The sequence below is a fragment of the Gallus gallus genome, chromosome 2 (assembly GCF_016699485.2).
Source record: "Gallus gallus isolate bGalGal1 chromosome 2, bGalGal1.mat.broiler.GRCg7b, whole genome shotgun sequence".
NCBI classification, from domain to species: Eukaryota; Metazoa; Chordata; class Aves; order Galliformes; family Phasianidae; genus Gallus; species Gallus gallus.
In genome coordinates, this window is record NC_052533.1 from 40,564,717 (window position 1) to 40,591,173 (window position 26,457).

The 26,457-nt window shown below is 40.0% G+C and overlaps 1 protein-coding gene across 1 annotated transcript in view; it reads right to left on the bottom strand.

Annotated features, from left to right (window-relative positions):
* Positions 1-1,236: 1,236 nt before the first annotated feature.
* The window catches only part of TOPAZ1 (testis and ovary specific PAZ domain containing 1), a 41,010-nt gene continuing 15,789 nt past the window's right edge, over positions 1,237-26,457 (bottom strand). Inside the window, exons 9-22 of the mRNA XM_046937982.1 lie at positions 26,107-26,244; positions 20,983-21,046; positions 19,754-19,905; positions 19,376-19,468; positions 18,974-19,089; positions 17,475-17,541; positions 16,079-16,253; positions 14,486-14,586; positions 10,560-10,725; positions 9,540-9,704; positions 5,084-5,287; positions 4,348-4,531; positions 3,573-3,768; positions 1,237-2,204 (exon numbers count right to left, since the gene is read on the bottom strand). Of these exons, the coding sequence (XP_046793938.1) occupies positions 2,154-2,204; positions 3,573-3,768; positions 4,348-4,531; positions 5,084-5,287; positions 9,540-9,704; positions 10,560-10,725; positions 14,486-14,586; positions 16,079-16,253; positions 17,475-17,541; positions 18,974-19,089; positions 19,376-19,468; positions 19,754-19,905; positions 20,983-21,046; positions 26,107-26,244 (1,872 nt within the window). The 3' untranslated portion in view covers positions 1,237-2,153. The remainder of the gene's footprint in view (positions 2,205-3,572; positions 3,769-4,347; positions 4,532-5,083; positions 5,288-9,539; positions 9,705-10,559; positions 10,726-14,485; positions 14,587-16,078; positions 16,254-17,474; positions 17,542-18,973; positions 19,090-19,375; positions 19,469-19,753; positions 19,906-20,982; positions 21,047-26,106; positions 26,245-26,457) is intronic.

Below are 26,457 nucleotides of genomic sequence, written 5' to 3' on the forward strand. Positions count from 1 at the left end.
TGTAAGCCGTGTATATAAATGTATGTGTGTGTATAAATGTCTAGGTATTTATTTAGATAAACTTGAATAGCAAATTTAGGAGATTGATGTTTTATAGAACACCTTCTACTCATGTATATACTTCTGAGTTTTTTCTTTCAGTGAGGCTGTTCCGAAAAGCATGTAACTTCTTATTTTATTGAATAAAAATTTAATATTCAAAGCTGTATTTGCAACATGACTATACTGGGAGGGGGGAAGAAACACTGCAATCCTCCAGGCCTCCACTTTCTTGGGCACCAAATTTCACCGTGCTCAAAGGAAATTTACATGGGTCAGGGTCACCTTCCAAGGAGCATTCTCTCCCCTACCCCCTCCATTGGCGCTGGCATTGAACGCTTTGACAAAATGCTTTAATTCTGGATGAGGTGAAACACACAGAAGAGCCAGTGGTTTTGTACCTGACCCATTAAAAGCAGCAACCGCTCCCATAACTCCGAGTAATAATCCCGCATCCGTTTGTCACCCGTTTCATCCCGTAACGCAACACGCAAAGACGCCGAGCCTTTTAACTTGCTGCACACCTACAGCTGTTATGCTTCCCATTGGAGAATCACACTATCAGAGAAATCTCACTTCAACATTTCCCCTCATGTAAACGTCTCACTAACATCCTATTAGAATACCTCATTGAGCTGAGCACAGCACACAGGGCTGCCCACATAACCTCCGCTCCAGCCTGCAGTTCAGACTGGAAGAACCTAATGGCAGAACTCAAAGAGAATTTAAATTAAGTGTCAATTGTTCCTCAAGAGAAATTCTGAGGTATGAGGCTTTAAAGAAATGTCTTCAGATTTAGATGAAAGAAATAAAGAAATCTGATTGTTAGCACCAAAGATATGTGGTAAATGAGCACAGCACATAGGGCTGTCCACATATCCTCCGCTCCAGCCTGCAGTTACAACTGGAAGCTGGCCATACCCACAGCTGGGAGCTTCAGCCCCGTTTCTTCATAAGCATTTGCTAGGTCACGTGCTATGGAATGGTGAAAAACTGCATAGTCTGACTGATTTCACACACTCTTAACCTCCTCACGCAGCATATCATACTCCACTTCCCTGTAGTAGTTATGAACTCTTCACTTCTCCTTTGCCATTGGCTTATTCCCTGGCATACCTATGAATATCAATTACATGGATAGGAATGGAATTAAATATTTCAATGATGACACTGATTCACAGACATTGGGGATATTTCACACAAGGAATAAAACATTTATTAACATCTTAACAATTCCTCCAGAATGACCCTCCCTCCCCCCCTCTACTACAATATGAAACATCATATAAACCAACAAGCTTCGATTTCCAACCTCTCACTTCCAACAAAGATGGGGGTTTCAAAATACCCTCAAAACTATCAGTGCTTTGAAACGAAATTGTTCCAAGTCTTCCAAACGACATTATTCCGTTTTCCTTGTAAGAAACTGTCCATACCTACAAAAGTAATATTTCCAAAATATATACACTGTAATCAGTGAAAACGGACAAAAGGTTTCCATAGAGAAAAAAGACATTTCTCATACACTGTAACTAAAAAAGCACTGCAGAAGCACAGCTTTTCTAGATGTAGCTACTAAGTGCAGCATGGGATTTTTTTCCCACATTTTTCTCTCTCCATCTGCAAACAAGTGTACGTTTTGTCTCCAACACAGGGGAAAATAAAACTAATAACGGAGTTGCTTTATTTCTAACACAGAGGTTCTTTCACCTACTAAGAAACAGCAACTTATACTTGGGGCAAAGAAAATAGATGGGTACTGTCTATGGTAGCTGACTTGGCAAAACCGTATCGTTTTTGTTGTACTTAACTTTCTCCTTTGGAACACTTCTTCATCCTTTCCGGCTCCTTTCATTCAGCACTGGAGTTTTGCTCACCCGTTACATCTTATTTAGCAATGGAGTTCCTGTTGCCAAAATGGTACTGAGAATGTTGATCAGTAAACCTTTTTCAAGTCCTGATACACATCAGAAAGACCAGATTTCTACAGTATTCCGAGTGGACTCAGAAAGTGTGAAGCCTAAGACTTACAGTAAACCTGTTTGAGTTGCCTACTTGTTTATCTTGGTGATAGAGAGAAAAACCGTACTGACAGAAAGCTGGATTCGGATGCATCAGTTACCTCTTCTTAACTTCTGAGCAATGATGTGGGGAGCTTGCTTTGCCTGTTAATATAAGACATGCCTGAGATTGCACCGCATCAGCTGAAGACCATACTCAGAAGATGGAAACAAAACATTGCATAAACTTTCCACTGTTCCAAGCTAAGCTACAATGTCAATGACCAACCTCCAAAATATACAGGAAGTTCTTTTTTCTTTACTTTACTTTACTTTTTTTTTTTTTTTTTTCTGGGGATGATCTCAGCAAAAATTCAGGGTTACTTACAATGGAAAAATAATGCTGTCTCTAAAACAGCACAAGCTTTGACTCCATAAGGATTACTAACACTATGCTGTCCTTCTACATCTCTCAAACACAGTATTAGCCACATCTGGCACTGCTTACAGAAATGGGGGATTTAGCTGAGGTTCAGATAGCTTCTGTCTAGTTCCAAGCAAGATTAAGCTACAAAGGGTTTCACAAGAAAGTCATTAGCAAAAATGACTTCGTGTCTCACTGTTGACTACGCTGCTCATTCGGTTTGTTGACACCTGCCAAAAATGCTCTTGCCATTACTACTGGAGTGGTTGGAAGAACATTAGTTCTCTCATCTGAAAACTGATCACTTCTTGTCCAGCCTTTCAGCTACCAGGAAATAAAGCAGCAGATCATTAGTGGATCTGACCAAGTGGATAGCCTTGCAAATGGCAGAGCCATCTGGGAGAATACCAAATGGCAGAACTCAAAGACAATTTGAATTAAGTGTCAGCTGTTCCTCAAGAGAAATTCTGAGGTATGAGGCTTTAAAGAAATGTCTTCAGATTCAGATGAAAGAAATAAAGAAATCTGATTGTTAGCACCAATGTTGTAAGCACCGTCTACTGTGGTAAATTGTGATTTTGAAGTGATTTCACTTTCGCTACTTTTTGAATGGGTTTTTGGGATAAGAAATCAAAGGTCTAAGGAGCACACGGATGGGACAATATCCTCACAAAGTAATACAAATAAGACAAAAGGAAACATGTTATTTCTACAAACTATCAAGCAATGTGGGAAAACCCTTCACTTAATAAAAGTAGAAACACACAACCAACGTCTGAGATTCTCCATAAAAAAAGAGAGTGCAGATTCTAAGGATACAGCTTTTTCATCATCTAGTGGTGCCATTAAAAACACCTACGAAAACTGGTACGACAGTCCAGATAGCTGGGGAAAAAAATTACTCTCTCTCCTACCATCTGCATTACCACCAACAGAAGTATTTAAAAACACAACCGAGTTTTGAAGCCTTGCTCTAAGTTGGTAAGGTACAGTCTGAACACAGCGGTTGGTCACTGCCTTTGGTATTTTTTATTCTTCTTAACAATGACTGCTTAAGCACTAACCCTCAAAAGACTTTAGCTAAGTTATGACTACTGGAACAGCCAGACCTTGCCCGCCCATTTCATATTCTCCTTAAGCCATTTGAGAGCAGATGTGAGCTCCAAGCTGTACACTTCTTCCATATTAACGTTCACTGTCATGTGCCGAAGAAAGAGCTTTGGATCAGATAGACGAGCAGCCAGGATAAGTCTCTCCCTTCCTGCTTGATAGTCACTGCTATTCTTAACTGCCTGGTCTTCACATCTGAAAGTGAATTTCCACAAATACCAAATTAGGCAACGCGCACACCCCGTGCCTCATGCTTTACGTTGGCAGCAAGATTACAAGATCATCACACTAATGCTCCCTGTTCACTTCTGACAGATGCTGATTTCTAGACAAATTTTAGCTGATCATTCTGAAGAATTTGGACAGGTGGAAAAAGTCATCTTTTTAACATCTTTCACAGTACTGAAATGTAACGGGATTTAACACCAGTGCACAGCAGGTCTGCATTTCAGACTGTGCCCTTCCCCAGAGCTTACCTGCAATACCAGGATTCGCCTACTGAGATATGAACCTACCCTGGTTTTGAAAATATACATTCACATAGGAAACACAGGCCAGCATCACTCGGGAACAACTGTTTTTCTGCTACACGTATGAGAAACAAAACCGAAAACGTGTACTGCACTTTAACCGGTTCGGAAAAAAAAAAAAAGGACTAAAATAAGGTTAGAAACAAGGATTCTCTTTCTCAGCCAAGAGAAAATAACACCTCTTACTAATCTCTTGGTCACACTGCTACATACAAAACAAGAAGGTACGTATCTGACAACATACCTTTTCAGTACTATTTGAAAACTCTGAGTAGTAGCTCCTGGACTCTGAATATCACTGGCATTTGAAACGAGGAATAACTCAATGGCCAACAGCATCTCAACTTCAGACACGTAAAAAGGAATTGGCAGTATTTTGTGACGTAGATTTCCCTCCAGCGGGGGGTAGCAACCCAACGACAAAGCAGCTGAGAATAAATGCAGAAATGTAAGAAATTAGGATTACCAATACCAAACGTGGACCTGTTTTCTTCCTTACGTGGCTAAGAATGTGGGAAAAAAAACCCCACAACATCTTAATGGACTTTGCTGTTCCATCTGTGAAATGGCCTGGTTTGAGAAGACAACTAGAAGTACTTACTCACAACAATCACTGCTGTAAAACGTTGCCTTTAACAATGATTAGCAATAATTAAAGCTTCAAACAGGAGGATAGAGAGATCTAGTCTGCCTAGATGGAAACGTGAAGATGACGACCATTTTAAACACGTCAAGCTTCACATTCTGAAATTCTGAAATTGGTCATTTAATTTCATCAGAAGTACATTTATTTTGTGCCAAGTGGTATCCACTGATGTGTATTTCCCAAGAAACATTCTGGATAAAAAGAAATTCCCAACATTGACACAAAATGCTGTTTTCCTCTTACAACGTATACTCTCACCCGCTTCACCCCAACATACTGAGCTGTTAACGTTACCCAAAGAAGACCAGAGAAGGATGGTTGAAAAGCAACTTACTTTTGTAGTAGGTTCGAGCTTTACTCCACAAACAACTTCTTCCCAAACCTGTGATTAGTCCTCTAAGTAAGAAAAAATCAACAGCTATATTCTTGGAAAGCATGAAGTCTACAGCAGAAGACAAGACCCCGAGGTTCTTGCTCTCAAAACAGGCATTTAACAGCTTGTTAAAAACGTGGCTGTACTGAGAAACATCTACAGTATCTGAAAGGAAAGGACACATATTTACCAGTGAATTCAAACGCTTTCCAAGTCTACTTGCAGAATCACGTCTCAAAGCTGGGCATCTGCACTCAAATCTAGCATTTTGCAAAATGGCCAAAGGCTGAGAAAATGTTAACAGTAAGGCACGAATCACAGAATGGCTTGGCTTGGAAGGGACCTCAAGGATCATCAAGCCGGTCTTCGTAGGAGACGTGCTCCAGCCCTCTGATCAGCTGTGTGGCCCTCATGCGGACCCTCTCCAACAGCTCCCTGTCCTTCTTGTACTGGGGGCCGCAGACCTGGACACAGTACTCCACATGAGGGGTAACAACGGCAGAGTAGAGAGGGACAATCACCTCCCTGTCCTGCTGGCCACCCCTCTCACGATGGAGCCCAGGACACCATTTGCTTTACAAGCTGCAAGAGCACACTGCTGGCTCACGTTCAGTTTTTCACCCACCTAGATAGACCAGATACCACAATACTAAGATAACTAGAAAGGCCAGACAAAGTGGCTAAGAAGAAGGACAGGAGGCTGGAGGAACCGTCTGTACTGACTGATTGGGTTGAACTCATGGTGCAAACTGAAACACCTGATGAAGATCAGTTTGTTTCTACTTCACATTTTTCCTTGTTTCAGAGAACACATCCACACACAAACATTATTTCAAACAAAGCACAGCAGAACAGCTACATTGGAAAATAACTAACGAGAGAGAGCTCATCACTGACTCGGCAAGGAGGGACAACGGACTGTCACAGTTTCTTTTTACACTGTAAACCCTGATGCCAAACTCATACTCGGGCTAGACAAGACAGGAGCAGTTAGGGCAGTTAGAGATGGGTGGGACGATGCATGGGGTTGCCACGCCAGGGTTCCGATCACGGCAACCAGCCCACCAAAACCAACACAAAACTCTTCGAAGCGCTCGTGCGAGGGTCAGCAAGTGAGGAGAGCGGACCGAAAGCTGCCTTTGCTGCTGCCGCTTGGCACCACATTTGGCAGAGATGATCAACAGCCTGCAATATGACATCGACGAGCTGTGCTTCAGGGTAATGCGGCTCAGCCTTAACACCAGGCACGCAAATACACCCGACAGCACAGCCTCGACAAACAACAAACTGATGAAAGCCAAGTGGTGTGAGCAAGTGAGACAAACTGTGAACTCTGCTGGTTATGTATGTGAGCCATCCAAGCGTGTGACAACTGAGCCACACACAGATTGGATGCAGCTCGGCCAGGGGCTGGTAGAGACGGATGGGGATCAGAATAGGCCCTGCATAATCCATGGTGACGTGGTTTTGGACCTGCTCTGAAAGCAGGACGCCTCCAAGCCCACGGGGCCACATGGACTGCACCCTACAGGGCTGAGGGAGTTGGCGGATGTGGGTGCCAAGCCACTCTCCATCAACCTCTGGCAGTCCTGGCTAAGCGGGAACATCCCGGTGGACTGGAGACTGGCAAACGTGGTGGCCAGTCACAAGTGGTGGCCCCCAGGGCTCAGTGCTGGGGCCGCTTCTATTTAACATCTTTATTAATGAGCTTGATGTGGGGATTGAGTGCATCCACAGTACGTTTGCAGGCGACACCAAGCTGGGAGGGAGCGCTGACATGCCAGGAGGGAGAAAGGCACTACACAGGCACCTGGATAGACTGGATCAATGGGCCAGGGTAAACCGTATGAGTTTCAATGTGACCAAGTGTCGGGTCCTGCATGTTGGTCACAACCGACCCAGGCAACCCAGCAGGCTGGGGGAGGAGGGGCTGCAAAGCTGCCTGCTGGAAAGGGACCTTGGTGTACTGATGGACTGTTGGCTGCATATGAGCCAGCAGTGTGCCCAAGTGGCCAAGATCCTGGCTTGTATCAGGAATGGAGTGGCGAGCAGGACTAGGGAAGGAATCCTGCCCCTGTACTCGGCCCTGGTGAGGCCCATCTCGAGTACTGTGTTCAGTTTGGGGCACCTCAGTACAGAAAGGACACTGAGGTGCTGGAGCAGGTGCAAAGAAGGGCAAGAAGCCTTGTGGAAGGGCTTGGAGAATATGCCCTACGAGGAGCAACTGGAGGAACTGGGGCTGTTTAGCCTGGGGAAGAGGAGGCTGAGGGGAGACCTTATTGCGCTCTTCAAATACCTCAAAGGTGACTGCAGCGAGAGCGGGGCTGGACTCTTCTCACTGCTGACAGGTGACGGGATGAGGGGAAATGGCCTCAAGTTGTGCCAGGGGAGGTTTAGGCTGAATATCAGGAAAAACAACTGTACGGAAAGGGTGGTTAAGCACCGGAATACGCTCCCCAGGGAGGTGGTTGAGTCACCATCCCTGGATGTGTCGTCCAAAACCATCAAAAACGGTTTGGATGTGGTGCTCAGGGACATCATTGAGCGGAGGGTTGTTAACAGTGAAGGTAGAATGCTTAGGTTGCAGTCGGACTTGATGATCTTTAAGGCCTTTTCCAACCTGAGCAATTCTATGATTCCAGACTGCAGAGCGAAAAGAGCGCTCAAAAGAGACAGGCTGTTCAAAGAGACGCTCGGTGGAGAAGGCGGCAGAAGATCAGCCACCACCACAGCACAGCCAACATCCACGGCCACCTGGGCAGAAGCGGAAGCAATACAACGACAGCCCAGAAAATGACATCAGCCAAGGGGACAACAGTGCAGGCAAATTGGATGAGGAATTTGTCCCAGTGGCCAAGAAGAGGTGCAGAGGCTTGCCTGCATTCCAACCATCTGTGCATGCAAATAGCCTCTCCTGCAGCAGCTCAAACAAGGCTCAGCTGAGCTGTGCTTCAGCTCCACCTCTTGCCGCCCAACATCACACAGGGCAAGAAAGCTGCAAGGCAGAAGGCCCCAACACGGGCAAAAAGGACAGGTTCCAGCCTGAACCTCTGCTACCAAAACCGGCAGAGAGGGATAAACCATCAGGCAAACGCAAATGTAAAACAAAACAGCTCAATGTGCAGGGGAGCAGGAAAAGATCATTTCTGGCAATGGACGACCCCTTCGCCATCGAAGACGCCCGAGACATGGTCGCAGTGCCAAAAAATAGGAGGAGACTAGCAGAGCCCATTTTACATCATGGCTCCTCCCCTGCCATAACCAACCAGCAGAGGTTGCACAAGCAGCTGCAGCAGCCCCCCTCTCTGCCGACCCTCTAGCCTGCCCTGCTGAAGGTGGACAGCCCCTGCCAGCCCATGCCACCTGAGGCCCCCTCCATCCTGCCTTACACAAACACGGCGAGACCCTGCTGCAGGGGGCGGCCTGCCTGGGCACCGAGAAAGGGGCTCGGCATTGCCCTGAACTTGAAGATGAGCCTCTCCTGCCATGCTGTCATCTTTACCACAAGAGGGAAGAGGGAACCCATGACAAAGACTCCAGCTCAGCTCTACCAGATTCTAAGTAACCTCTCAGCTATCATGCTGCGCCTCTGCCCAACTGCTGCTGAAGGACTCTAAAAGCAGACGGACTGCACAAGTACATAGCAGTCACGGGTCATTTTGTAATGCTAGAGACAAAATCCTCCTCTTAGACAGCCTCATTTCCATATAGATATTTCATTTACACCGTGCAATTTTTAATGGCCAATGTCAAAACCAAAAAGATCAGAAAATATATTCATTTCTGCAAGTCCACAGATAAAATCCTCACCTGACCTCTCAGACTTAAAATGTGCTCCAAGAGAAATCACATTGGTGCCTCAAATCCTGCTTCCACACTCTGAACTAGCCACTGGTCTACTTCCTGGTAGGACTGAGCAGTCTTGTGTCCATGCCACACCTCAATGAACGAGACTTTTTTAGGACCTCTAAGTAGATGGTCTTCCAACTAAGCTAATGCCTACAGGCATACACTGACACTGGCATGCTGGAGTCAGCTGAGGCTTCCTCAGTGGAGCCCAAGTAACTACCCAGCTTGTCTTGAACCATACATCCAAACTGGGTCAGATAAACTGAGCTCAAAAGAGCAGACAATTCCTACCATGGTCTATTCAACAAGTTTTAGGGTGGCTAGCTCAGTTTTTAACCCTACTGTATAGGATTTTTAAGAACTGAGGGCATCTCTCCTGTGCTCCTATGTAATAGAGCAAAAGGGAGATAGAGGACAGGCATATAAATTATGTCTGTTTCTCTGCCTATGTCTACGCAATTGACACTCATCTCTTTGGAAAAAAAATATGCTTGAAACAAGCACAAAGTACAGTACAGATGAACTGGTTAAACTTTTAGCTCTTAACAAGGGATGCTTCTTTACTTACCACAGCCATTTTGGAAACCTGGCAAGTTCTGCAGAACTTCAAATGCCTGCCTGTAGCAACTCTGCCTCAGGTATTTGTGCATGAGTGAAAATAACAGGTTATGTCGGCTGATGATGTCACTTTCACTGCAGGGCCACAGTGCTGCATTGGTGATCCACTCGGACTCTGTGGCAAAGAACAGCGTAGTATTATTTCTATGACTTAAAACTGCTAAACTTCTGACATTTGGCCGGTCAAAGTACACTATAAACTGTAGCAGAAAAATATCTATGAACTTCACATAGAATGTAGTTTGACTTATAAGCAATTTGTTCCTTAGCACCAGGACTTTTCAGATGTAGTCTATGAACATTACAAGTCAATTCTTTCATTCAATATTAGGGTAGTGGAATGAACTGTAAGCGGTGTATATAAATGTATTTGTGTGTATAAATGTCTAGGTATTTATTTACATAAACTTGAATAGCAAATTTAGGAGATTGATGTTTGTATAGAAGATTTTCTACTCTTGTATGTACTTCTGAGTTCTTTCTTTCAGTGAAGCTGTCTGAAAAGCCAGTAACTTCTTATTTTATTGAATAAAAATTTAATATTCAAAAGCTGTATTTGCAACATGACTATACTGGGAGGGGGGAACAAACATTGCAATCCTCCAGGCCTCCACTTTCTTTGGCACTGAATTTCACCTTGCTCAAAGGAAATTTACATGGGTCAGGGTCACCTTCCAAGGAGCATTCTCTCCCCTACCCCCTCCATTACGTTCACTTCTGAATAGAACAGTGTGGGCATTGGAATACTACGAAAACTTATCTGAAAAGTTGTATTTGTATTACTTACAATATTTCTTACACACATCAAGAACGCTAAATAAAAGATGGAACACATTTTATTTTTGGTGCCCCAGTATTACTAAATTTACTTAATAACAAAGATCAACTCGTAAGTTTCCGTTTAAATCTCTTAAAAATGGGATTGTTCAAATTCAAATGTCACAATCATGTTTTTATAAGATAAGCTTACCTCTCAACACCCGTATCGCTCCATCTAAACTTTCTGTTTCAAGAAAAATTTCTGCAGCAGTATTAACAATTTGACATCTTGATGCTAACCTCTCTGACCCAATAAGTCCTTTCAGAACTGTAAAATGTATCTGTAGTTCTTGCAATTTATCCAGAACCTTCCTTCCCTAGCAGAAGGGTGAGAAGAGAAAGGGGAATGGTCTGAGAAAGCCATGATACTCATGAACACTGACTACTTAGTCAAAATACAGATTTGGTGACAGATTGGTACATGTCAGTTTAGTAACATTATGCAAACTAAGGGTGAAAAAGAAAAGAGCTGCACAGTAAAAATACTAATGAACAGTGGTGGACTTTTTGTTTCTGTAGACAAAAAAACCAACATCCATTGTTTAGTAGCTCCCAGCGCACTATTGCCCATAACATTATTTCTACAGTGTAATGTTCCTGGACAGTATTGTAACACATTTTGTAATTTATTTGTATTTGCTTACTTTAATATATTAACATCTTTCCTCTTCTCATTCTAATCAGCCCTGTGTATCCAAAAGGCAGTCTAGTTGCTTGGGAGACAGATCTTCATGGAAGATCTTCTATCTCAAATCTGCACGTTTTTTCAAATTTCATCTGTTTTATGAACTTTCATCAACTTTTAAAAAGAACATTCTCCTCAGAACCAAGAAGCATCAAACTTTATCCTTGAGAGCCACCATGCAGCAAAAATGCGATATAAAGGAGTCTGATATTCACAAAGGGACAATGGTCTGAAAAGCACTTCTAGAGCTTTAGGACGTCTGAAATATTTATGAAAAGGCACAGAGCATATCCTAAATCCAGAATTATTTTGGCCACAGCAGGTAGTTCAAATACTTCATCCTATCTCATTTTCTGGATTGCTTTTCTGAAGAAGCAAGATAAGATCAAGTAGATAGTCCGTAACAACAGGATTATGGACTTATTTGATAGATACAATGGAGGGAAGCTGGATGAAAAGAAATAGTAATAACAGTTTTACTTCATCCCTGAAGCAGAGATCAATTTGGGAGTTGTCAGTACTGATAAAAATCATTCAGAGTGCAAACTCATTCACACTCCAATATGGTCAGCACAGATTGTCTGCAAGCCTACTTGAGGATCTTGGAGAGTCATTTGTTGAGAAAACGATTTGACAACAAACACAACATTCTCAAAGAAGTGATCCTTTACTCCACACATTAAAAAAATAAAAACTAATGTAAAAACTGTCTGCTTTTCAGTAGCCAGAAAACAAGATAAATTGAGATTTTAGATGGGAGCGTTTATGCTGATTACAGTTCAGTGTCAAGAATTTAAATCACCTCCTCTGTTGCCAGGGATCTCCCTTTTTTAATGTCAGTACTATGGAACGAAAGCTTTAGCAATTCTAGCGCAGTGCTATAAAACTGGTAGTGCACAGACACTTTCCTTGCCTTCACTCTTAAAACACCGCAATGTTGTACTTCGTCACTCTTTTGCGATGGGTGCAACAAGAGTGCTGCAGTACAATCAGGACTTGCTAAAGGCCATTCTGCTCAACAAGCTGATGCTGCAAAATTTCTGACACATCAACTGTGTGTACTGTTTCTAAACTAAGCACCTGGATCAGGTATTGCCTGGGACTTGGAGCAGCCCGATGAACAGGCAGCACTGCCTGGAATTCACGTAACAGAAAATCTCAAGGTCATAGAACCACCAAGGTTGGAAAAGAACAACATGATCATCCAGTCCAACCATCCACCTACCACCAATATTTCCCCACTAAACCATATCTCTTAGTACAACACCTGAGTGTTTCTTGAACACCTCCAAGGACAGTGATTCAACTACATCCCTGGGCAGCCTTCTCCAGTGCCTGTCTGCTCTTTCTCAGAAAAAATGCTTCCTAATATCCAACCTGAATCTCTCCGGAGCAACTTGAGGTCATTCCCGCCAGCACCATCACTAATTATGCAGGAGAAGAGGCCCACCTTACCACAACCTCCTTTCAGGCAGCTGTAGAGAGCGATCATGTTTGTATGGAACTTCCTGTGTTGCAGTTTTTGCCCACTGCCCCTTGTCTTGTCACTGCACACCATTGACAAGAGCCTGGCCCCATTCATTTGACTTCTGAATTCTAGGTGAACAGTTAGGAGATCTCTTCTCAGTCTTGTTTTCTGTAGACTGAATAGTCCCAGGTCTCTCAGCCTTTCCTCATATGCGAGATGCTTCAGATGCTCCCTAATCATTTTTATGACCTCCACGGGACTCTCTCCAGAAGTTCCATCTCTTTTGAACTGAAGAGACCAGAACTGGACACAGTAATCCAGATGTGGCCCCACCAGGGCAGAGATGGGGAGGATAACCTCCTTCAACATGCTGGCCCTATTCCAGCAGGACCAGGATACCACTACTGCCCTTCCTGGCCACAAGGGCACACTGCTGGATCATTGCCAACCTGTTGTCTACCAGGACCCTCAAGTGTTTTTCTGCAGAGCCCCTTTCCAGCAGGTCAGACCCTAACCTGGACTAATGCGTGAGGTTATTCCTTCCCAGGAACAAGACCCTACATTTGCTTTTGTTGAACCTCACCAGGTTTCTCTCTGTCCAACTTAATATGCTATCCAGATCTCGATGACTGGCAGCACAGCTTTCTGGCATGTCAGCCTCTCCTCCCAGCTTGACATCATCTACAAACTTGCTGAGGGTGGACTCTATCCCTTCATTCAGGTCACTGATGAAAATGTTGAACAAGACTGGGCCCAGTAACTGACAGATAGAGGCCTCATGATCAATACTGGATGAGGCCTAGAGTGTAAAACATCCAGTGAAAAGTCTAGTCTCTTAATGCTGCCGATTTCTGGTATCTGATAGCAGGAAAGGATTGTAAAGGGTGAGGTCCAACTTTCTGCAAGATTCACAAATCCAAACCTGGCTAGAAGTATGAAATGAGAATCACAAAATGGTTAGGGTTGGACACAACCTAAAGGATTATCAAATTCCAACCCTCCTGCCACAGGCAGGGTTGCCAGCCACTAGATTAAGTACTAGATCAGATTGTCCAGGGCCCCATCCAACCTGCCCTTAAACACCTCCAGGGAGCGGGCATCCACAACCTCTCTGGGCAGTCTGTTCCAGCACCTCACCACTCTCTCAGTAAAAAACTTCCCCCTGGTATCTAATCTAAATCTCCCTTCCTTTCATTTAAAACCATTCTCCCTTGTCCTACCACTATCTACCCATGTAAAACATTTATTTCCCTCATGTTTATAAGCTCCCCTTAAATATTGGAAGGCCGCAATGATATCTCCCTGCAGTTTTCTTTTCCCCAGGCTGAACGAGCCCAGTTCCTTCAGAATACAACAGTACTGCCAGATGGAGGAAAGTAACATTTCTGCAGAACAATACTATTGGTCCAGACTCATCCCTAGTGCAGAAAAGGTAAAGCTGAACCTGAACAAGCAAGTTTCCAGGTTGCAATACAAGGTCATAGTGGACTCTATCCAGACAGAAGTATGTTCATTTATGTGCTTTTGTCTTGAATTAAACTGCATTCTTCTAGCAGAGAGTATGAATACCTTATATGTCTATCACTAGAAGGAAAATAATTTCTACAAACTGTGTGTACTTTTCTGTAGAAAAACCATAATTATCTATTACACGAAAAACAATCAAAAGCATATTCATTCTCACAAGCAACTCCCTCCACTCTATTAACAAAGCAAACAAGAAAAAAATCTCAACACATGCAAAGTTCAGAATACTACTGGTCAACAGGGCACAACAAAATACTTAGATCCAGATGGGAATCTGAGAAGGATGTAGACCATGAGAAGGCAAGTGGCACACCCAGCCATTAAACTAGAGAAACAGTTTAATATCTAATACATAAATGACTCTTTCTTCAAGTCAGGTTACTATAGTCCAGGGTACCTTTATCCACTGCAGTACTCTGCGATAAGAATTCATTACACTTATCCCAGCCCTTCCAATGAAAATTCTGTCTGCTTCGTTACACTGGGAATTTTTTATTACTAGAAAGAAAAAATACACGTTATTTTTGTTTTTGCCAGTAAAAGAGCTTTAAAGAACTTACAGATCACAGCACTTGCACACATTTTCTGAAACATTAGGCATTAAATGTAATAATTTTTTAAGTCCGACAACCAAAATTAGGGTAAAATACAATAGTTTATCCCAACATTCTTTGACAGTACTCTAGCTTATCCACAAGATGCCTGGGCATGCAATGGCATAGCTTATGAACATCATCATTTTTAAAGTAAGCTTACATTTTCTGAGACCATGAAGAAAAATGGCAATTACAGAACTGTGTAATTGCAGGGTTTTCCAAACCATCTTATTTAACCACTCTGGAAGCATTGCTGGTACTGTGGAACAATACTCTCCAGTGTGGGGTGGTGCACACACAATCCATTCAGGCATGGAAAGAAATTTTTTTTTTTTTGTACCAATGTTAAGTTAAATAAAATTATCTTTACTTCATCCTTTTTAATCTGCATTTTTGTGCATGCTTTATAATATATATATTATATTAGTGCAGTGGTACGGGTACGTAATTTACAAATAAATAAACATATGGTATGTTGGGGATAAGTGTTAAAATTTTTTTTTACTGATGGGTTGCCTATCAGCTTGGAGGCCACTGCTCTAAAGAAGTAAGACCAAGTTTCAAGTCCCATCAAAGCCTTCCATCTGTTTCACAGCCAGAAGTTGTGATAGCTGTTTTGTAACATGAAAGTCTGTGATCAGAAAGGTTGTGTCACTTAACTGAAACGAATAGTCATCGGGTCTTACTAGTTATTGCAGGTTGAAAAAGGTCTAAGCCATCCTTTATACAAAACCTTAATATCCCACTGACACAATACTGAGCCTCAGTCTCCTACCACCTTAATGGGAGGAAGGATGCTGACAAATAAATGGAGAGGCATATGGAGGAAAGGGGGACAGAAAACATGCTGTGTACTAAAAGAACTAGATGGTGTACTGTCAACCCAGCCATTGTGTAAACTCTTAGTTGCTTAGGGTACCGAATAATTCTGAAAATCCAAAATGCTAGAACTAAACCATAACAAAAGATACATAACTGATATAAGACATTTTTTATATACAAGTACCTGAAGTTAATTTATGCTAATAAGAGTGTTGCACTTCAGAGGACAATACTGAAATATACTTTCTTGCTACTGTTCTGAGAACACGACATTATCTCTTAAAGACCATCAGTATTGGTTTCTCTTCTTAATATGAGAAAGCTCAAATGTGTATTCTTCAGAAGGGGTAGTCCTTTGACATCAAGTGTAAGCAACATGGACTTTACTAGAAAATGGTTTCTATTGATCATTTCAGCTGCTTGTACTTGTGCCTGAAGAAATACTGAATGTTGTATACAATCAAACTAACTAATACGAAGAAAACAGTCAGCGTATGTTTTGACTTTTACCTCTTAAAAATTCTACCAAGAATAGGATAAGCAATTAAGTGTTTACTTCAACTTAGTTTTACCTGCATCAGCAAAATCACAAAAAGGAACTCCTGGTCTGTCTTTCTCAGAATCTTTTGTTAGTATTTCAGTAATGCATAAAGACAATTTCTGAAGATCATCAGAATGTTCACATGCAGTTCTTGCATTAACATACAAAGCTCCCAACTTGGCCCAATCATTCTTTTCCTTGCAATGCTGTGAAGAAGGCAAGTGACAAATACAAGCAAATTTGTTTCCAGAATACCAAACAGAAAATATAATGGAATTCAGGAGATAACTAAGATATAATTAAGCAGAAAACAACAAGGTTAATATATAGCCCCTGTCCTATGAAACTACTGAATGTATTCCGATGACATTTCCCTTAACTACCCTTTTTGAAAAGAAGCAGATCAGAGTCTGTATTAGTGCATGTGACGAGTTTATAATGAAATATAGACGTTTCTAATGATGCTATGATTAGACCTCAATACTTTATCTTTTTCTCTCTCAAAATTCGCATTTTTATTACATATTTCCTTAAGTCATTAAAATTTTACTAGCATCACCAACCCAATTTCCTTTCATCAGGGATTAAGTTAACTTGAATCTTCCTAACAACATGGACTAAAACTAATGTGTGGTCCTCATGAGACGCTCATTACTCCGGTGTAACTTTTCTGAGAGGTTTAGGACTCAGGTTATATTAATGTGCTATAATCTAGTGGCCTACACGGAAGAGTTACATTTAAAACAAGTGGTTTAGGGTACAGGTAACTGCAGAGGGCTGTGATGCAAGGTCTGCAGGTAAGTCAACTGAGCTGAGATCTGCTACACACACGTCAACAAGGAATTACAGAGATTTTTGGGAAGTGAGTGGACAAAATTGTAACCAGTCCTGATCCTCTCCTTCTTAAACTCTGGCTTTAGGATCTGTGCAATAATATGTGAACTATTCTATAACCGTGCATGAGAAGTAATCTGTCCTCCAATCTGAAAAATGCAGAGACTTATTAAGTAAGTTACTCTCTAGCATTTTCATATCCTTCAAAATAACCTACCTAGCGTTACCAACTACATCCTTTTATAATTTGCCTTTTTATATAAGGTGTGAACTCTATCCACTGAATAGAGGATTAAACAATTTTTGGTGAGGAAAGATACATCGCTACCAATTACAAGCACAACAAATAATTACTTAAAATTACAGAATCTTTGAATTAGGTGTAAGATAAAAGCTACAAGTATGCAAATTAAAATAAAAACTGACATCACAGCAAAGTCAAAGACACTTTTTCCCTGCATGTTAATATTTCCCCAGAATAGGCTTACATAAAAAAAATTTATCATTATATTAAAAAGACATAAAAATAGCTATTTTCCATGGAAGTCATGGTTCCAGCATTCCAAAAAGCTTGAAACATGCACACACTGTACCTGAATTTCTGCCATTACCAAATTAAAGTCAAACAGCCAGTTGCTTTTAAAATGCATTTCCTGAAATCTTCAACAAGAAAAAAAAAAACATTAATACTTAATTTTAACACATCCTACTGAACTAAACTACAAGGTGGTGATCAACCATTCATTTTATTTGGACTAAAAATGATGTAATCTTTTATTTGATTTACTACAAATAGCATACAGACTGGACACAAAACAGACATTTACAATCGTATCAAAACAAGATAGTACGTGATTATACAAATAAATGAAGAGAGAGATTTTTACAGATAATACTCCCTTGTCTCAGTATAAATGCAACTGAAAAGGTAGGAATAAGACTTGAAATACATTAACTAAATGCAGACTGTATTGTATATGTTTCTACACAAAGGTTAAAAAAAATAGTTCACTATACAAACTAAAGTGCAATTCAACTTCAAATACATAGGAGTGGTTTATTCTGATGCTGCCGCTGGAACGATACATCACCTACATGTGAATAAGCTAAGACGTATAGCTGAAGCAGTAAAGCTGCTCAGTTTTCACAGACACAAACTGTTTCTCAGTTTTGTGCAGAAAACAGACACATACTGAGGTTACTTGGAAAGGGTAATTCCTCTGTGAATAGGAATCCTAATGTGAAAAGGGAAATCACCACCAGCAGGTGTGGTAAACTGATAAAACACAGATATAATTAAAATAGGTAAAAACAAATAGATAAAACACTGGGATCCATTGGTTGGAAAACATTCTATGGGAAGTATGAAAAGCAGCAAACAATTTCTAGGGTGTTCACCCTTGAAACAGTGTGAGGCTGTTATAACACAGTAAATGCCACGTGTTTGGCTTCCCCAGGAATCAAAGCCTGTTTAATGAACCGCTAAGCTAGTTACTCAACTTGTGATGAAAACTATATTGGGGCAAGTAACAGGGAGACATCAACAGTTTTGAAATCACACATTCTGCTCAGTATAATCCAGCAGCACTGAAAAAAAACCACCCTCCTCCACACTCATCTCAGTACAAATGTTTCTGCAGACTCACAGTAAACTAGAAAACAATTTCAGATTATAAATAATGCTATTATTGTCCACAACTTTTTTTTTTTTTTAACTGAAGAAGTATTGCTCATTTATACTGGCCTAAAATATATATTAAACCATTACATTTCTAATTCAACTACTGTTGGACAAACTTGTCCCTTAGCTAGGAAGAGCATCCCATCAGAATGCAGTGTGACAACCAATACTGAAAAAACTAATTGTAACTGCAGTCACAGTCCAAGTTTTGAATAACAATCCTTGATCTCTGAAACACAGTAGATTGACAGCATTTTAAAATACAAGTAGGCATAATGTGGCAGCTTTTTCCTCTAAAACACCTAATTTGCATTTTCTCATCACCTGTAAAGCTTTTGTGTAGATTTCTAAAACAGAACTTGAAGACAGAACTAAACAGATAGATTATAAAATAGTTCCTTAAAGATGTACCTGCATTTTATGTTCAAAACAGTATCTATTTCCTGGCTCGAGACTTGCAATTGGTGAAGGAGTTTAATTATGTAGTTAAAATGTTCATACTCAAGAAACATACCAGCATCAACGAGCTGAAATATCAAACAGAGAAGAATAGTACGTAAACAACAACAAAAAAATGTCATCATCATGTCAATTATCTCCATAGGCAGGTCAGTACGAGTGGGAAGAACATGTTACAGTGAATCTCAGTCAAAAAACTATGGAATAAATGGAAACCCATACTAAAATTCAGCTAGTCACAATTTTACTTTTCAACAGTATTAATGAAAGAATATTTAAGAACTGTCTCTGTATTTCAAAACAGGCAAAGTATTTCTGAAATTCCTACAAATAGCAGCACAATCAAGCTCATACCTTACAAAAGCTACTGATCAGTGTAGGCACAGCATCTCTTACATTCAAGGAAGCCACACATTCAAAAACTCTGAGAAGAACTTCTAAAGCTGGCTAATTAAAAAAAAAAAAAAAAAAAAAGCTCAATTAATTTTATGACTTTATATCTTGTTCAACCAGAAAGGCAGCAGTTATTCAAACAGAAACTTAAGATTCATTTTTTTTTCCCAAGAACTGAGTACCAAAGAAACTTGTTACGAAGTGTGATAGTATTCCTCAGAAAAAAGAAAAAAAAAATGAAAAGAGAAAAAAAAAAAGAAAAAGAGAAAAAACACCAATCAACCCCCAAATGGAGAAACTGTGGGTCAAAGATTTCCAAAGTATTTCAAGGCCACTTACTAGTGTATTAATCTGTGCAGTTACGTTCAACATCTGGAACACTTCTTGCAACAAACATTTCTTGAGCAAACAAATGAGAAGATCATTCAGCACTTGAAAATCAAAATTCTCACCAGGGGTAACTTCTCTGTAATACCTGGCAAATATTTGGACTGAAAAAGCAATTGAAATTGTTTTATTTTGGGACAACTAATGTTATTTAAGCAAATTATTTCCTAAATCATTAAATGCAGTGTAACAACTCTTAATCATCCAGGATATTGTGGCATGGGAATATGGAGAAACACAGGTACAAGGAAGGTACCATTTTAACATCACTAAATACAGACTGACCATTCTGAAATACCTCATGTCACTGACCTGAACTCCCTAACTCCTGTAGGGATTCAAAAAAGCTTAGCTGACCTAGAGCAGCAGAAGAAAAATGTACAAAACAAGGCTAAATGTGGCAGCACAGCAAGGCAGTGAGGCTTTTCCAATGCTCTAGGAAGTAAAGTGCAGTGATGCCACGGTAGATGGCCTTACCAGCTGTTCCAGAGCTAGTCGTGATAGACATAGGTTGTAGCCCCTAAGAACTCAGTGTTATCTGCATTACAGCACTATTTCATCAAAGGAATACAGGACACAGCAGGATCATATTTTCACACTGTACCACACCCCCTCTAAACTTTCAAAAAACTAAGGTACAAATAGAACAACGGCTCAGGCTAAAATCTAGTCCTTTCTGACTGAACTCAAAGGTTCATGTTGATCTGAACCGACTCTGCTCTCCAACATGTGAAAACTGGAACTGTTCAGACATACAGTTGTGTGAAAGGACTAAACTAAAGTTGTTTGGATGTTGTAACAGCACTCCACTTAAAAGAGCTTAATTCTGAAGTCTCTGGATTTGTAATGTTCAGTCAAGATGTTGTGCCTTAACAAAATCCTGGTTGTTAAACCTCCCCCCTTGCCCCAGTTACTCATATCTATTCTCAAACCGAGTTCCATTCAGACTAAGTTCACTTCCTGGGTAAGTAAGATTTGTAACAACATCCTGAGATAACTGCGTGTCTAAATACCCATCCTTAATGTGAAAATAGAACATGAAAACAGATAAGATTCATCTAAAATGAGAATGTCAGTCACTGCTGAAATGTCACCTATTTTTCTCCCAAGTCTCCCTACTTAATTTGCTTTAAATAAGCTACGTATCAGATATACATAAAAAGCTACTCCTGCTACCGTACCTGCACGTTTCAGAAGGCCTGATTCATTGATACTAATGTATGTCTTAAGTATTGCCATGCAAATCTAGAAAAAGATTAAAAAAAACCAACATTAAATATGACCTCAGTTTATGCCAAACTAAAGAACTACCCACAAAAGTGAGTTCTATAAGGAAAAAATCTTTACACTGCTTTTAACTATTCAACCCACACATACTGATAAAAGCTGCAAGAAGGTAATTGGGTCTGAAGGCAAATGCACTGCCAAAGGAAAGCAAATCAAACAGAAAAATAAGGTAGGCAAAATGTATGGGAAAGGAGCTGCTGGGATCACAACTGTACGCATGTGTGGGTACACACAGCAAAAAAATAATAATAATGTGAAAATATACTTTATTTGCAATTAGTAAAATGTGGCACACTCAACAGACAGAACGGGAAGCAAAGAGGTGGAAGTGGAAATACGAGAAACAAAAATTCTATGAATGTACTGATCACCACAAAGAGTCACTCATAACGGCACAGAGCAAAAAGCTGGAAATTCAGTTATCATTTCACTCTGCACCCACTTATTTTAGAAGTTCTGCATTCCCATTTTATTTTGTACAGGAACGTCCACGTCTTAACATCTTCAGGTGCTTTAAAAATACATTAACCTCAAGTTAGGGACACTTACACATTTTGCTGCAGATGAAAAGACTACTGAGATTAAACCCTCAGAGTTCTGAATTAGAAAACAAAACAAAACACAGCAACCCCCTTTCAGATACCCTTTGTCACTTGTGGAACATCTACGATATTTCCGCAAAACAATTTAAGATTGGTCTTATACTTAATACTACTTAACCAAGATTAGGCAGGACCCACTCATTGAGTTTGTTACAGTGAATGAATTATCACAGGAGCATGAGGTACTGGCTTCTGGCCAAGACATCTTTCTTATTTTAAATTACCATTAACCTTCTCAAATCATCAAGTCAAGTTACACGAAAATTGTACGTTTAAATATGCTGATTATACAGGTTATTACTTTTATTTTGAAAAACGTCATCGCATTGAACTGGTCTAAGAGATTCCTTATGGAAAACTGCATAGAATCTTTGATCATTAATATGCACTGTCGCTCTGCAATGGGTTAACTCATTTAATCCAAATCTACAATCCCAAGTGGCCAAGGGCATTTCCAAAGCAAACTTGAGCACATGCTTACAGTATGTAAATCAATTTCCTTTCTTCAGGAGTCTCTTATCCGTCTCCTTTGGACTGACACCCCCCCCTCAAAAAAAGCCAAAGTTGTATCTGGAGCTCTGAATATTCCAAGTATTAGTGAAATTCCTTGGAAAATCCAGTTGTCGTAGGATTTAATCATGGGATAAGTCCCACTACATGCGTAAAGGAAACAGACTGTGTGCTTCGTTTAGAGATTCTATAAGACTTCAGCTGACTGTTTTAATTTAAAGGTATTACAGAGTATACAGATCACGTAAAATGTGAGAATCTCTGAGTTTTGAGTTAATAGGGGATAATAAATTTAAAATGAATATTCATTTTATTCATGAAACTAGAAAGAGATGATTTTCGCTTTCAAAAAGTAGTGTAGATCACACTATTCTGTCACCTACCACTTGATCCAGAAATCATTTAACATGACAGTTTAATAAAAACCTTAATAAAATGGCTGTACATCTTTCATAAGCAACTGACTGCCCAGTAGAACAGTTTTACTGCAGTCACACAGAGGTGTGTAAATTACAAGAATGAGCACAAAAATCCATGACATCTTTCAGCATCTCCCAGTGTACACTCTGATGTTTACTAAGAGGGAAAATCCTATGCTGCAGCACTGCTCTTTTTAAGAGATTCTTTTCTTAGAGGGTATTAGCACCCCTGAGATGCACAGTCCATATTAACTGTGCCTGAAGATCACCAACAGGACTAACAATTATTTGAAGTTGGTTACAGATGGTAATAACTGATCAGCACCAACAAAATCTCCTTTATTTAAGAAGCTAGATTAAAAAGCATCAGCCAGCTGTAATGCCTTATTGGGACAGAGTTCCTTGTTCCTCATCAGCTATCTAGACACTGGAATCTACAATCTGTTGCTGCAGATCTGCAGGTGGAGCAGGGGCTGTTCTCATGCTAATAAAAGATACAAGCCTCCAGCCTTCCTTATCATGGCAGTTGCTGCTTCCCACAGTCTGATATGCACAGACTCTAGCTGCACTTCCTTGCAGTTATAGTTGGGGGTTCAATCTCACGTGTGCATGCTCTCAGAGAAGATTCACTCCATCTTTTTTTGTGCAGCATCAGACTCTAAATACTGTGCAGTCTACTGCCCTCTGTGTCTTAAGTGACACAAATTTTCAACCACTATGACCTCAGAGAGAGGCTGTAATTGTGCCCTGCAGCTTGAGATGCAGAAAGCTGAAACCACTCTCCAGCTTAATTTGAGTTGAGACCTCTGAATATACATGAAGATAAACTCACTTGTTTGTTAGACTCTCAATATGAAATCCAACCAATCCAGGGGGTCTAGAGGATCTATAGGAAAAGTCTCAACTGTCAAAGTATCACATCAGGATGTGATACACACCTACTGTACTTGCAGGCAAAAGTTTAACCTCTTTTATGCAACCAAAGGGAATAAAACATGAGAAGTTCCAGCTCCTTCAAGGAAATGAGTCAAAAAAACAAAAGGATGCTGGGCACCTTTTACCTCCAAATACTACAACTTTTTTCCTCCAGTAAGTGGTAATAAAGGATACACCCACACTGCAAAACAACAAATGTCTAATACAAGAAGAGGAGATATTTCCCTGTATTAGTAACTCATTACTTTAATCAATTAGTTTTGCATTCCTGCATTAAAAAAGAATAACAACACTGCTGCTTACAACAAGCAAAATCAGCACTAACAACTCACTGTTTTTGCCATTTTAATTTCAATGTCAAAAACATTCGTTTTTACTAATAATATGTTTAATATTTTAAATTGTAATGAGATGCCTTTGGATAAATACAGAACTTCCTTTAACTTTCTGAAAATGCCTACAACTACTGAAGCTCTTAAGAGCTGGAAAGACGCTGATGCTGAGAAACACCTGAAAGTCTCAACAGAAGCATAATGTTATCCTATTTCAAACAATGCTCCAACGGCACTTGGACTTCTGAGACATCTAAAATGATAAATGATTTAGTTTTGTATGGCCTTTCAAGTATGAAGTGATCAGGATTTTTCAGTCTTATTTCCTACAGCTGCTGAATAGACAGAACAAACAAAACTGTAAAAACTCGAAAGGCAGCTATTCTTGGAAGGCCAGCTGATGCCTAAACCTAGTTAAAGCCATTACCTTACCTCTGGGGAGTATTTAAAGAAGTCTTGATAGTCTTGTTCACTTTGCCTAATGCAAGAGAAATTTCACCACATGAAATGGAAGGCAACTTTATTTAAATAAATAAAACCCACAATTTGCAGAACTCTGAGCTCAAGAGTATGCTGATTTTCAAAACAGAGGATGTTTTCAAGAATTAAATCACCGTTTTGTTGTCAGTTGCAACTGTAAAGAGTACTAAATCCTACTAAGTTAGGCTTTAAGTCAGTTTACTTAATGAAAACGAAGGAACTTCCATCGTGGGGAAAGACAGCTCTTCAAAAATTCTGGTAACAATCACTGTTGGAAACTTAATACTAAGCGTGTAGACTAGTGTTCTGCTTAATGGATCATAAACAGATACATTTCCCCTAAATCTGACAAGATGACTTCTTTGTTGCTGCTTTACCAGTCTTCCATTTATGTACTTTGGTGCCACCATGAGGTGTGCAGCCAATTATCATTTTAAACAGACCTATTAGAAAAACCTCCAAAACAAAATGAAAATATACTTCTTGACTATCAAGAAAGTCAGGTTATGTTTGGTGGGCAGAAATTTAGGTGCGCTGTTCCACAACTAAAATCACACGGAATAGATTTTTAATAGCTTAACACAAATACTATATAGCTCTGGAACATGTATCTATAGAAGCACTACAGACCATGACAATTCATGCAAATTAGCTGAAAATCACTGATATTCACTATTGCCTGCCAAAGACATTTCACAACTCAGACAAAAAGAAAACATCCCACGATGAACTATTCTCCAATGATCCTAGCACTTTTAAGCTGTCATGTAAGTTTTTTTGCAAGAAGCTGCAAAGCACTGGAAAAAAAAACAAAAGCAAAAACAAAAAACAGCTTTTCTCAAGACATAAAAAGGAAAAAACACTGCAAAATAACACCAAATGACACTCACTTATTTCAGAAGTTCTGATACAGTAAGTTGAAGATTTTTTAGAACAGCATTTCCCCCCATCAGGTTCAATGCTTATTACATTGTTTTTCGCATTTGCATTCTTTAATTTCTTGCTTACTGACACTACTGATAAAATTGTAACTCACATCAATTAGATGCTAGATAAGAAACAGTATTGTAAGATCTGCTAAGGACAAGGTTAGGTATCTGTCTTTGTTTAGCTGTTTTCATGTTTTATTTCCTTCTAAATGACTTATATAACCACCTAAGTCTCAGCCAATTCCAAAATCTCATTACGTGACAGCACAATTAGTTTGCCTTCCACAGTTCTTGGAAGCAGTACAGACTCAATTTATTGTTAGAGGGTTTGAAAACACATCTACTTTTGCTCACCACCATAAAAGTAATATTGTTTGCAAGTGGAAAAACTGCTGCTCTGCTTGTGAAACAGACAGGCACCTGTTTCACAAAATTTGCCCAAAGTAATATATCACAGATGGCTTTTGATTTTAAGAACATATATAAAGTCTGGGTTTGCTTACAGGTCTCTGATGCTTGCATGGAAATGTCTCAGAATCTCCCCATTTTACCACTGTATACTGGCATGCCCTAATTCTTGGCCTTTTGTTGATGCCTGTACTCTTAAAAAATCTGCAAGTTCAAAGTTATACCATTTAAAAAAAGAAACAAACCGTAACACATCTTCAAAAGATCTTTTGAACATCGTCTGACCCATCAGCCTCTGACATTTAATCTCTCTCTTTGGTTTAATATAAATGAACACAAGAGATGCTGATTTGCATTAGAAACGGTTGCAATTTACAATCTTTCTTCAATCAATCTCTTTACCTTTTCATGCCCTCGTTTAGGAACGTGCCAAAACCAACATTTTGACCTTTCACAGCCACGCAAAGTCATGAAATAAAATCTGCAGTATCTACGGGGTAAGTTAATCATCTCCAGGATCTGCTGGACTGAATGGGAAGCCTAAAAATAAAACAAAATTAAAACAGGCAGAAAAAAGCACCTTTTTTTTTCTTTTTTTTGAAAGCATACATGTCCATTTTTTGGAGATTTTCAGAATATCTGGGTACAAGAAGAATAAAGACAACAAAATACTGCATGGCTCTGGGTAACTGTCTGAGAATTCTGGTAGGTAAAATTCCTTTATCCTTTCCAGCACTCAGCAAAATGGATAAT